The sequence below is a fragment of the Scomber japonicus genome, chromosome 14 (assembly GCF_027409825.1).
Source record: "Scomber japonicus isolate fScoJap1 chromosome 14, fScoJap1.pri, whole genome shotgun sequence".
NCBI classification, from domain to species: Eukaryota; Metazoa; Chordata; class Actinopteri; order Scombriformes; family Scombridae; genus Scomber; species Scomber japonicus.
Window position 1 is genome coordinate 2,233,878 of NC_070591.1, and position 14,678 is coordinate 2,248,555.

General features: G+C 39.2%; 1 protein-coding gene across 1 annotated transcript; it reads left to right on the forward strand.

Annotated features, from left to right (window-relative positions):
- Positions 1–365: 365 nt before the first annotated feature.
- On the forward strand, positions 366–7,010 carry LOC128373186 (protein NLRC3-like; the record flags this gene model as incomplete). The annotated part of the gene is made up of 3 exons (XM_053333482.1): positions 366–1,627; positions 1,679–2,158; positions 6,866–7,010. Coding segments are annotated over 3 exons (1,887 nt in total), but the record flags the coding sequence as incomplete, so codon positions are not given.
- Positions 7,011–14,678: the final 7,668 nt, after the last annotated feature.

Here is a 14,678-nt window from a genome sequence, read left to right on the forward strand (position 1 = left end):
GCTGTTTCTGTGGAGGAGCAGCTGTCCTGCTGTTCTTTGTGTCAGGACGTCCTGAAGGATCCAGTCTGGGACCAGTCTGCTTCATCAGGAGACTCCTCCTGTCCCCAGTGTGCAGAAAGATCCAGAACCAGACCTGGACTGCAGACAGACAGTCAGACCAGCACTGTACAAAGTAAGACTGAAGACCTGTCTGCTGATGTCATCATCTCTGAAAACAGGACATGAATCTACCTCCTCTATCCTACTGAACATTAACAGTCACACTGATTTCTGTTTCATTCTACCTTTTTTCTTCTTTTTCAGCAGAAAGTGGTCTGCAGGAGGTTTTAGATGAACATCAGATCAGTCTGAGCAGCACATATGAATGTGTGACTCAAGGAACTGATGAAGCAGGAAGTGTAATCCTCCTCAACAGCATTTACACTGAGGTCCACATCACAGAGGGACAGAGTGAAGAGGTTAATACCCAACATGAGGTGAGGCAGCTTGAAACAGCTTCCAAGATGAAGACCCTCCATGACGCTCCAATCAAGTGTCAGGACATCTTTAAAGTCTTACCTGACCAACAGAAACACATCAGAGTGGTTCTGATGAACGGCGTCGCTGGCGTTGGAAAAACCTTCTCAGTGCTGAAGTTCACTCTGGACTGGGCACAGCGCTCCAACAACCAAGATATCAGTCTGCTGATTCTGTTCTCGTTCAGGGCGCTGAACTTGATCAAAGATGAGCAGTACAGTCTGCTCATGCTGATCCATGTTTTCTATCCAACATTACAGAAGCTCACAGCAGAGAAGCTCGCTGGCTGTAAAGTTCTGTTCATCTTTGACGGCCTGGATGAAAGCAGACTTTCACTGGATTTCAACAACAGTGAGGTTGTGTCTGATGTCACACAGAAGTCATCAGTCAGCGTGCTGTTGACAAATCTCATCCAGGGGAAACTGCTTCCCTCGGCTCTCATCTGGATAACTTCCCGACCTGCAGCAGCCAATCAGATCCCTCCTTCATGTGTTAGCAGGGTAACAGAAGTACGAGGCTTCACTGACGACCAGAAGGAGGAGTACTTCAGGAGGAGATTCAGTGATGAAGAGCAGTCCAGCACAATCATCTCACACATCAAGACATCCAGGAGCCTCCACATCATGTGTCACATCCCAGTCTTCTGCTGGATCACTGCTACAGTTCTGGACCACATGTTGACTACAGACCAGAGAGGAGAGCTGCCCAAGACCCTGACTGACATGTACTCACACTTCCTGCTGGTTCAGACAAAGAGGAAGAAGAACAAGTATGATGAGGGACATGAGACGAGTCCACAGGAGCTGACGGAGGCTGACAGGAACCTTCTTCTGAAGCTGGGGAGGCTGGCGTTTGAACAACTGGAGAAAGGAAACATCATATTCTACCAAGAAGACCTGGAGCAGTGTGGTCTTGATGTCACAGAGGCCTCGGTGTTATCAGGAGTTTGTACACAGATCTTCAAAAGAGAGAATGTGATCTTCCAGAAAACAGTCTACAGCTTTGTTCATCTGAGCGTTCAGGAGTTTCTGGCTGCAGTCTACCAGTACCACTGTTACACCAGCAGGAAGACAGAGGTACTGAAGGACTTCCTGAGAGAACCAAAACTAAAGTCTGCCCTCAAGAAAGTTTCAGCTTATTTCAGAAACAACCCACCTGACAGTGATCATGGTTTAACATCTCTGGATGACTTCCTAAAGAGAGCCATGGAGAAATCTCTCAGAAGTAAAAACAGCCACCTGGACCTGTTTGTCCGCTTCCTTCATGGCCTCTCTCTGGAGTCCAACCAGAGTCTCTTAGGAGGCCTGCTGGGTCAGACAGACAACAGTCCAGAAACCATCCAGAGAGTCATCAACAACCTGAAGAAGATGAACAGTGGTGATATCTCTCCTGACAGAAGCATCAACATCTTCCACTGTCTGATGGAGACGAACGACCGCTCAGTACATCAGGAGATCCAAGAGTTCCTGAAGTCAGAGAACAGATCAGAGAAGAAACTGTCTGTGTTTGACTGCTCAGCTCTGGCCTACATGCTGCAGATGTCAGAAAAGCCTCTGGATTGGTTTGACCTGGAGAAGTACAACACATCAGCGGACGGACGACTGAGACTGATCCCAGCTGTGAGGAACTGCAGAAATGCTCAGTAAGTCCAGATGTGATTAACATTATAAATCAGTGTAGATTAGTAGTTTAGTTCTTCAAATATAAAGCATGTAAAATGATTCTTATAATAGTGCTCTACTTGTTTATACATGAAATAACTCGTCAGTTATATTTAGTCTCAGATGTTCTTGAGCTGTTTAAATGTTGTGAGTTTAAATAATGTTGATGTTTCAGTTGGTTGTTTATAGCTGTTAAGTTAATGAACAGTTATTCTATTTATTTCTAGTAATTATTAGATTTGACAGTTTTTTCTTCTATTTCTCTTCCTTTGTGTGTTGGACGATTCATTCAAACCTGGTGAAACATATGAAGGACTTTAGAGGTTGTGGTTGAGGTTTTATTACAGCAGCATTTTATCGTAACATATATCAGTATTTTACAGTTATCAGTGAAAGCAGTAAAGTTATTATTACATGATATATAATCAGACATATAGGTAATAACTATGGTAGCCCATTTCCGCTAAAAAAAGGGAGATAAAACTTCGCTAAAACTTAGATAATAAAAATATCCTCCAAGTAAGTTGAAATTATGAGATAAAAAGTGTGCATGCGCCTCAATGGCAGTGTTTCGTCTGGCCTAACCACGCTCACAATATGCAAATGAGGTAACTATAGGTTTTACTTTACCTAAAAAACAAATAATAATAAACTGCTGTGTGAAAATATCTCATAATTATGACTTTTTATCTCATCATTTCGACTTACTTGGAGGATATTTTTATTATCAAAGCTAAGTTATATCTTTTTTTGGGGGGGCAGAAATGGGCTTCCATAAATACCTGATTTTACTCAGCAGACTTTAAAATGAGATCTGAATCATTTTTGATCCGTTTCTGAATTTAACTGTATTTATTTTATTTCTTTTTGTCTGTACATTTTTATTTTTTGACATAAACGCACACAAACACAGACACACACACAGGCGCGCTGGAAGGTATTTTCAGTAGGGGGGGCTGCGATCAAAATGCATGATGTCACATCATTGTGATGGTTGTTGTTAATTAGCCTATTAATATGTTTTAGGGGTTGGGGGCAGAAATAAGTGTGTTACAATTTATATTATTTCATGTAATCAGATGAACTACAGCACCCAATATCATTTTAGCAGGACACACACTAGCGACACTTTGAACACGTTCTCTCTCTCTCTCCCTCTCTCTCTCTCTCTCACACACACACACACACACACACACACACACACACACACACACACACACACACACACGCACACAAAACTATAGTATGCCAAATGCATGACTTGCCATTTGAAACATCCAAACACAACCTGAAACAGTTCTTGTAAATTCAAACGTTATTACATTTATTTAAATAAAACGATACATATAAATTGGTATTTTTAGCGCAACGCATAGGCTTTCTCACATTTGAAACACAATGTACACAATTAACAATTAGTTTAAGTGAATATGAACTTTATAACATGTGATTGATTTGATAAATTATCTATTCGATGCAACAGACCTACCGCGTTAAATAACTTTAGTTAGCGCTGTCCCTCTAGGACTGTCCATGGTGCTGAAAATGCCAGCACCATGGACAGTGGAGTTTTAGCGTATGGATCCCCTGAAAATTGTATGAACTTACGAAACTATATAGGTACACTAAAAATAACATAAACATAAGTCCTGTAAATCAACAGTAGGCCTATTCAGAGACTTAAAAGTAAACACGCTAAATTCCACCGTCATCCACACCTTGAATGTATGGCCTACAATAGTCAATAACAATAACAATAATAACATTTATATAAACAACAATAATAACAGCAATGAACGTAGCCAGAAAAATAAAACTGAAATGGAAAATTGGAAAAGACAGTCTACAAATTTGGCATCAATCTTGAATGGAGATGAGTGCATGTCTGACAGTTCATGTTGTGTGAACTTCTCCCTGGCTTTTTTCCAATTGGAAAATCCCTCCTTTGAAAATGTAGTGTGGTTGTCTGTGTTAAGGTGCACCAACCCCTTTGCCACCGCTTGGTTACAGGTAAAACAAAGGACACAGTCTTTGTCGGTAACATAATGTAACCATCTCCATCTCCCAAACCAGCTATATTGTAATGATCGTTCAAACGTTCTCGTTTCCAAATCTCCTTCCCGGGAATTTTATATTTGGCTGATTTGGAAATTGGTCTCTGTTTTTTTTGGCTAGCCATTTTCGCTTGACAGCGGCACCGGAAGTGCCTGCTAACATAGCGGCTTGACAAAAAAAAGAAAATATAAATGCACACACACACACACACAGCACAGCACAGCACAGCACAGCACAGTGAGACAGCATCAGGTGAACTGGAAGTGTTCTGGTAGCTTACTGGTCTGTGCTTTGATTCTGGTGCTGGACCTTTGTTGCATGTCATTCTCTGTCTCTCTCTCCTCTTGTTTCCTGTTTATCTCTCAACTGTCCATTAAAGGAATAAAATGCCTCACAAAACAAAGATTTAAAATATTCAAAAAGATGATCTGAACCACTGATGTGAAGATCAAATGTTCATCAACCACATACTCCAATACAAGGATGCTCTTTCCTCAACCAAGACCACATACTACGCAACCTTAATCAGGACAGCTGATGGGAACACTAGAGCCCTATTCTCAACTCTCAACAACATTCTGAAACCACCTGATGCTCTACCACCTCATCTACTCACAGTTACACAGTGTGATACCTTCATGACCTTCTTCAATGCCAAAATTGAAAATATCCACCAGACACTGACTGCTACTCTTGGCCTACATCTTCCGTCAGCTCTCCGCTCACCAGCTTCATACTGCCAACTGTCTCTGAAATAAGTGTTCTCATTCATAAAGCCAAGTCATCTACCTGCCAGTTAGACCCACTACCTACCCACCTGGTCAAAAGCTGCCTACCTGCCCTGTCCACGTTAATAACTGACATCATTCATTCCTCACTGACTTCTGGTGTTGTTCCACCATCACTAAAGACTGCTGCAATAACACCAACACTCAAGAAACCTGGCGCCGATTCAAATGACTTGAACAACTTCCGTCCCATCTCTAACTTGCCATTTCTCTCCAAAATACTTGAAAGAACAGTTGCAACTCAGATCCACATCCATCTGTCTGACAACAACCTCTATGAACAATTTCAGTCAGGCTTCCACCCCCTCCACAGCCCCGAGACAGCCCTAGTGAAAATCACAAATGACCTCCTGATGGCATCTGACTCTAGACTTCTATCCATTCTGGTTCTCCTCGACCTGAGTGCAGCCTTTGACACCGTCTCTCATGACATCCTCCTGGACAGATTAGCCTCCATTGGAATCACTGACATCCCTCTGGCTTGGTTCACATCATATCTCTCTGGCTCTCAGTTTGTTCAAATCAAAAACCTGAGATCCGGCTCCTCTCCAGTCTCTAGTGGTGTTCCCCAGGGCTCTGTCCTTGGCCCCCTCCTGTTCATTATTTACCTTCTGCCTCTTGGACACATTCTCAGGAAATTTGACATACAATTCCACTGTTACGCTGATGATACCCAACTCTATCTTTCCACTAAGCCTACTTCCACTCTGCCACCCACAGCTCTATCTGACTGCTTACTGGAAATTAAATCATGGCTCTCACTAAATTTTCTTAAACTCAACGGTGAAAAAACTGAGGTCCTCCTCATTGGTACCAGATCAACCTTAGCAACACTCAACACATTCTCCATGTCCATCGACAATTCCACTGTTCCTCCATCCCCCCAAGTAAAGAGCCTGGGTGTCATCCTGGACAGCACACTATCTTTTGAAGCCCACATCAATAGTGTTAGTCGTTCTGCATACTTCCATCTACGTAACATCAGTCGTCTCCGTCCCTCACTTTCACCAACCTGCACCGCTATCCTGGTAAACACCCTGATCACATCACGTCTGGACTACTGTAACTCTCTCCTCTTTGGCCTTCCGCGGAAATCTCTCCACAAACTCCAACTTGTACAGAACGCAGCCGCTTGTATCATAACCAGAACTCCCTCTATTGAACACATCACTCCTGCCCTGCAGCAACTTCACTGGCTCCCTATCAAATCCTGCATTGACTTTAAGATTCTACTCCTCACATTCAAGATCCTTCACAACCTGGCACCATCATATCTCTCTGAACTTATTCACATCTACACACCTTCTCGAACTCTCCGGTCCTCCTCTGCCAACCAGCTCTTCGCTCCATCTGCCAACTTAACCACCATGGGGTCAAGAGTTTTCAGCCGATCTGCCCCCCGCCTATGGAACTCTCTCCCACCTGACATTCGCACTTCAGACTCTGTCTCTACCTTTAAATCCCGCCTGAAAACACACCTATTCAGAGTGGCCTACTCTGTCTCCCATTAACTATGCAATCTTCATTCTTGTTTATTTATTATATTAATGCACTTTGAAGTCACGTTCATATTTATTTTTCTTTATTCTTTATCTTTGCACTAAATGTCACCTGATTTGTATTGTTTGATGTACTGTTTCTGTGTTATATGTGCCTTGTAAGGTGACCTTGAGTGCTTTGAAAGGTGCCTTTAAATAAAATGCATTATTATTATTATTATTATTATTATTATTATTATTATTATCAAAATAGTGAATGTCAAACTGTTTGATCATCAAATGCATGAAGTAAATATAAAGTGTCTCTTTCATGATAACATATGTTGTAATATTTGTGTCATTACAGACTTTGGGACTGTGAACTCTCAGAGACTCACTGTGAAGTTTTGGCCTCAGCTCTGAAGTCCAACCCTCATCTGACACATCTGGACCTGAATAAGAACAAACTATCTGATTCATCAGTGAAGCGTCTGTCTGCTGGACTGGAGAGTCCAAACTGTAGACTGAAGACTCTGATGTGAGTTCACAGACTTTGGTCAGAGCTTTGGTAGATTTATTTCTATTTATTAAATTCAAATTCTTGTTATAGTTATAATAGTGCTCTACTTTTTTATAGATGAAATAACTTGTCAGTTATATTTAGTCTCAGATGTTCTTGAGCTGTTTAAATGTTGTGAGTTTAAATAATGTTGATGTTTCAGTTGGTTGTTTATTTAGTGTAGTATTTTACAGTTATCAGTGAAAGCAGTAAAGTTATTATTACATGATATATAATCAGACTTATAGGTAATAACTATGGAAGCCCATTGCCGCCAAGACAAAAGAAGATAAAACTTAGCTTTGATAATAAAAATATCCTCCAAGTAAGTTGAAATTTTGAAATAAAAAGTGTGCATGCGCCTCAATGGCAGTGTTTCATCTGGCCTAACCACGCTCACAATATGCAAATGAGGTAACTATAGGTTTTACTTTACCTAAAAAACAAATAATAATACTACTACTTGAACTGCTGTGTGAAAATATCTCATAATTATGACTTTTATCTCATCATTTCGACTTTTTATTGTCAAAGCTAAGTTTTAGTTTTATCTTTTTTATTTTGGGCAGAAATGGGCTTCAATAAATACCTGATTTTACTCAGCAGGCTTTAAAATGAGATCTGAATCATTTTTAATCTGTTTCTGAATTTAACTGTATTTATTTTATTTCTTTTTGTCTGTACATTTTTATTTTTTGACATACATGCACACACACACACACACACACACACACACACACACACACACACACACACACACACACACACACACACACACACAGCACAGTGAGACAGCATCAGCTGAACTGGGAGTGTTCTGGTAGCTTACTGTTCTGTGCTTTGATTCTGGTGCTGGACCTTTGTTGCATGTCATTCTCTGTCTCTCTCTCCTCTTGTTTCCTGTTTATCTCTCAACTGTCCATTAAAGGAATAAAATGCCTCACAAAACAAAGATTTCAAATATTAAAAAGATGATCTGAACCACTGATGTGAAGATCAAATGTTCATCAAAATAGTGAATGTCAAACTGTTTGATCATCAAATGCATGAAGTAAATATAAAGTGTCTCTTTCATGATGACATATGTTGTAATATTTGTGTCATTACAGACTTTCTGAATGTGGACTCTCAGAGACTCACTGTGAAGTTTTGGCCTCAGCTCTGAAGTGCAACCCCTCCCATCTGACACATCTGGACCTGAATAAGAACAAACTATCTGATTCATCAGTGAAGCGTCTGTCTGCTGGACTGGAGAGTCCAAACTGTAGACTGAAGACTCTGATGTGAGTTCACAGACTGTAGCTTTGGTAGATTTATTTCTATTTATTAAATTCAAATTCTTGTTATAGTTATAATAGTGCTCTACTTTTTTATAGATGAAATAACTTGTCAGTTATATTTAGTCTCAGATGTTCTTGAGCTGTTTAAATGTTGTGAGTTTAAATAATGTTGATGTTTCAGTTGGTTGTTTATTTAGTGTAGTATTTTACAGTTATCAGTGAAAGCAGTAAAGTTATTATTACATGATATATAATCAGACATATAGGTAATAACTATGGAAGCCCATTGCCGCCAAGACAAAGACTGGCCTAACCACGCTCACAATATGCAAATGAGGTAACTATAGGTTTTACTTTACCTAAAAAAACAAACAATAGTACTACTACTTGAACTGCTGTGTGAAAATATCTCATAATTATGACTTGTTATCTCATCATTTCGACTTTTTATTGTCAAAGCTAAGTTTTAGTTTTATCTTTTTTGGGGGGGCAGAAATGGGCTTCCATAGATACCTGATTTTACTCAGCAGGCTTTAAAATGAGATCTGAATCATTTTTAATCTGTTTCTGAATTTAACTGTATTTATTTTATTTCTTTTTGTCTGTACATTTTTATTTTTTGACACACATGCACACATACACACACACATACACACACACACACACACACACACACACACACACACACACACACACACACACACACACACACACACACACACACACACACACACACACACACACACACACACACACAGCACAGTGAGACAGCATCAGCTGAACTGGGAGTGTTCTGGTAGCTTACTGGTCTGTGCTTTGATTCTGGTGCTGGACCTTTGTTGCATGTCATTCTCTGTCTCTCTCTCCTCTTGTTTCCTGTTTATCTCTCAACTGTCCATTAAAGGAATAAAATGCCTCACAAAACAAAGATTTCAAATATTAAAAAGATGATCTGAACCACTGATGTGAAGATCAAATGTTCATCAAAATAGTGAATGTCAAACTGTTTGATCATCAAATGCATGAAGTAAATATAAAGTGTCCTCTTTCATGATAACATATGTTGTAATATTTGTGTCAATATAGACTTTGTAACTGTGGACTCTCAGAGACTCACTGTGAAGTTTTGGCCTCAACTCTGAAGTGCAACTCCTCCCATCTGACACATCTGGACCTGAGTGACAACAAATTGTCTGATTCATCAGTGAAGCGTCTGTCTGCTGGACTGGAGAGTCCAAACTGTAGACTGAAGACTCTGACGTGAGTTCACTGACTGTAGCTTTGGTAGATTTATTTGTATTTATTAAATTTAAATTCTTCAGTGAAGTTTCAAATGTTTGGTTCATAATTTTCAGGATTTGCTGAACACAAATGTGTAGAATGTAAATGTTTTCAGGAATTCAAAATCCACAGTCTTGTTGTGAGTAAAAATGACTTCCAGAGTGTAAACTAATATGAGGCTTCAGCAGTCTGAGTTCCACATATCAAGTAAGTATGTTTGTGTTTCTTCAGTGTTTCCTTGCTAAGCTGCAGTGGAGGGATCCAAACTCAAAGAGGGAATTTACTTCTAAATATTCTGAAACTTTGAGTCACACTAATCAAGTGTGAGTCTACCAGACTGTCAAAGCCTCATGTTAGCTTCAACTGGACTTATTACACACACACACACACACACACACACACACACACACACACACACACACACACACACACACACACACACACTATTCTTAACATCATTCTAAATCATTCTAAGCTTCTACATTTAAATCTTCTTCAGCTCTGAACAGATTGTGAAACATTTAATAATTTCAAACATGAACTTTGTTTCTAAACTGACTTCATTTATTCTTTATTCAGATTGGAGAACTGCAGTTTGTCAAAGATCAGATGGGATTATCTGGCCTCAGCTCTGAGGTCAGATAGTAACTCCTCTCATCTGAGAGAACTGGATCTGAGAAGAAACAACATACCGTGTTCAGACATGGTGCAGCTGGCGGATTTTGAGCGGAGTCTGGCCTGCAGACTGGTGACTCTGAGGTCAGTATAGAGTTGGAGTCAGTCTGTGCTGGTTTCAGCAGTTTAGTATTAAACACAGTCAGTATCAAAGCAAAGATCCAGTATTTCCTGGTGAAGCTCCAACCTTCTCAGTGCTGCTTTCCTCAGTGAAGCTGTGAGAGGAGAATGGTGACAGGCTTCAGGATTGGACAGAAAGACAGAGAGAGAGAGAGAACAGTCAGCCAATCAGATGAGCCAGAAGCTTGTTGTGATCATGTGTTTGAGTTGATGTGAAGACGACTGTTGTTGTTGTGTTGATGTCTGCAGGAAATAAAGCTGGATTACAGCTGACAGCCTTACAAGATGTATAGAGACAGTGATCCTCATCATCAAATCTGATCTCAAAGTGTTTGTTCTCTCATTTCAACACTAAACTATTGATCAGTTCATCTTTGTCAGAGCTCTAAGATCAGTCTGACTGCAGCCTGCAAATCACTGGCTCTGATTTCACACAAGCATCATTACGTTTAGTAACCATGTGGTCTTTATACAGACCAGAACCTCTGCTGAAGTCCAGGAATCACAGCAGCTGTTTAGCTGAGAGCTCTGACTGATTGTCATGTGATGATTTAACAGCAGGAAACATCTTCAAATCCCACAGAGACTCTGTAGCTTTAAACTTTGATAAGAGTTGACATGTATCAGCAGTAAATCCATCAGTAAACTGATGAGTGAATGTCTCTGTTTCTGCAGTAATGATGTGTTCATGACTCTCACCACTTTATTTCCTCTGTGTACTTGAGTGAAATCTGCAGAGGAAACACACTTGATAGTAAAAGTGTGTGCAGGTGTGTGAGCTTGGAGCTCAGTGTGTTCACTCCAACACGTTAACATGAGAGCTGAAAGGAAGCAAGCTACGCTGCACAGCTGTTCCACTTCTGGTCTGAACAGGACTGAAGTCCCTGCTGCTCTTTATACTGGATGTGCTGCATCACTGACTGACAGCTGATCAAGTGAGTCTCACTAAACACTCATTTATCTCCTCTGTTCTTTCTTCTTCTCTCATCAGATGGAGGTGGGATGATTGATCTCTGTCAGAGTGAGAGTGAACATCCAGGAGTGTTGAGAGAGGATCAGCTGGATCCTGATGATCCATCTGGAGTCTGGATCTGGATTTTGTCGTCTTCACTTCAGTCTCTTAACTGACTCCAAACTGAACAGTTATCTCTGGATTTAGCTGAAGTCAGCACTTTACAGATTAGTTCTACATGAGCTGTTTGATGCAGAAAAGATAAAAACAGGTGTTATAAGTCAGACTGTGAGCCTGGGCTCATATTAATCAAGCGTCTCAGAATCACACTGAGAGTTAACGAGGACTAAAACTAATGAATGAAGCAGAAGAGAATTGACTGTGACTTTCAGCAGGAGAAGGATTACTGCTGAGAGAGAGTGAGACGTGGCTGTTTTACCACAGTCAGAGCAGCAGAGTAGAAATAATGATGATGTGTTGTAGTTTTCTCACAGTCTCAGCTGGAAATATTAAACAGTGGTCATTTGGTATATTATGTGTATAGACAGGTAACCAGGCAGGTAACTTACCAAGGTTATGGAACATGCAGGTCAAATCATATCCTGCTTCTGTTCATAACAACATCAAGCCTGTGCTGAAAAACTTTGTATTTTTTGATTCCAGTCTAAGTTTTGATGATCATATCTGGGGTAAAATTCCGGGAATGTTCAAACTTGGAAACTTTCCATGGGAATTAACGGGAATAAACCGGGAATTTACTAAACCGAAGGTACGTTCTTATTAGGGAGCTTAAATATAGTTGTGTAAAATAATATTTGAGCATAATCCTGACTAAAACCAGACTTTTGAGCCTGTGGACTGCACAAAGTTCATTTTTGGGTAATATTTAACTCCACGTTCATGTTTTTGTTCTGTTTGATTGTTCAACTTATAAATAAGTCTGTTTTAATTGTATTATTTCTCTCCACTAAATTACCCTCAATTGCCACAAATTCCCATTTAATTCCCATAAATTCCCATAATTCCCATGGAAAGTTTCCAATTTGGAATATTTTCAAAATTCCCGAGCTTAACTTCCCATGGAAATTTACCAGAAACTTTTCGGAAATTTACTGGAAATTTTCCACCCCTTTGCAACCCTAATCATATCAGCAGCTGGTCCAGTCCTGTTTTCACCATTAAAACATATTAAAATAATATCTATAAAACTAACACAGAATAAATAAAACTGCCTTGCCTTGCATGATTATCAGCACAGATAAATATGGAGCCTGGTCTCTGCTGTCAGGGCTCTGGATCAAAATGTTTGATAAGTCTTTATCTTCCTTTAAATCACTTCTTCAACTCATTTTTATCCACTGATCTACCAGTTATTAGTTTTATATGCTGTACATCTTACATTTGAATCTTTTGTTAGTCATCTTGTTAGCTATCTGTTCTGTTATCTTATGTTAGTTTTGTGTAAAGCGTTGTGTAACGTTGGTTTGAGAAGGTTTCTACTGGTCTGAAGGGAGGCTGGTGGGACCATGCTGATAATAAACAAAGACCAAATTCTAATAAATGTGGAAATAAATGAAGAGTCAGCGTTTTTATCCTGATTGGAGCTTCAGCTTCATGTATAACATCTATTTTTATTGTAGTTGTTTTTCTGTCTTTGTGAATCTCCATTATTCTTATAATTTATTATTAATTTCTTCAGATTTTCCAGGAAAGAATTGTCTGTGTAATTTGTTAATATTTATAGATTTCCATTTCCACTGATATTTATTATTGGAAACTTTATTCTCACATATGTTGAATTGTTTGCATGTTTGAGCTGCTGTGAACTGACTGAAAGACTTTAGCTTATGCTCGCTCAGCAACTGGAAGTAATTCATTAGAGGTGTCTTTATTTGACCTATAAGTTATAAATGTGATAAAGTGTTTGGTTCTTTCAAGGACATTTACTAACTTTAGATTGTCTGTGTTTTCTCTAGGCCTATTCTTTCACTTTCTATTTCTGAAATCAAGTGCAAAATACAGACAAGAAAACAGCACCACCAAGTGACAATACAAGGAAACTACAATCCAGAAAGCCTGAACACACACAAGGGGAAATAAATACATGAGAAAAACAGAGACAGAGACACACATAGCACACAACCTTCATAAAATACACAAAACTACTACACAGCACAGTCCAGCAATGTGAGAGAAGACACAATAATGCTTCTGTTTCTAGGAATAACTGGAAGAGCTTTTTTTTTTAAAGGCCATTTTGGTCACAGCTTCAGTTTTTGTATCTGGGCGCCACCTGCTGGCCGTCAGCTGTCACTGTTTCACATTTCTGCCTCTGAGTCATTTCACTGACAACACCCAACGCTCAAAGGTCAAAATGAGTATTTGAGTTGTGCTGTCATGTTTGTTTGACTATCTCTGTGTCTCCGTTTTATTGTTTATTGTTTATTATTTCTGTCTTTTCTTTGAGTGAAGCTGCGCTAGCTTGCTGAGTCCGTTAGCCGGTAACCGTTATTAACCGTTATTGTCGTTACAGTACAGTTTGACATGTTAAACGCTAATATGCGGACTCCTTCAGTGTGTTTATTTTATTAATTTTTAATGTGTAGGGCAAAGAGCTGTACAGCAGAAAACCACCAGCCACGTTGATGTGTTTTTCTGTAATATTCAACAGGTATGTTTTTATTTTCTGTCTTTGTTTTAGTTTATTTTTTCTAATGTGTAATATAGGTAGTAATTTCAAAAGGGGCCTTTGCGCAATATTGTTGAATTATTATTGTTATTTAATTGTAATTTTATATAAAACTAGAAAATGGGTTTATGGCAATTTGTAAATAGTGTGTAAATAATGTGTAGAAGTGTTTTAATGTACTGTAATTTACATTTTTAAGTGCTTATTAACGGTGTCAGTTGGTCGCTGTTGCCCTTGGCGACCGCAGATGTGAGCAAGGAGCTGTTCAGCAGCTAGTCACCACCGGCCATGTTATTTTGTTTTTAATAAACCAATCAACCAAACCAATCAAGCTAAACTTCAACAAATGACCCCTAACTAAACTAACTAAACTTCAACTTGTCTACCCAAATACATTTAAACAAACGGACGAGCCCCCATTTTGTCACAAACCGGGCCAGTTAGTGGCAAAAAGGGAGTCCACACAAGAGATACCAAATCCAAATTAATTTATTATTTAATCATTTTAACTTGAAATTAAATTATAGGTAAATTAGTCAAATGGAAATCAGATTATACCAAACAAATATAAGATAAACTTATATAAAAATAAAGCAAAAGTATGTATGAAATGTTATGTTAAGA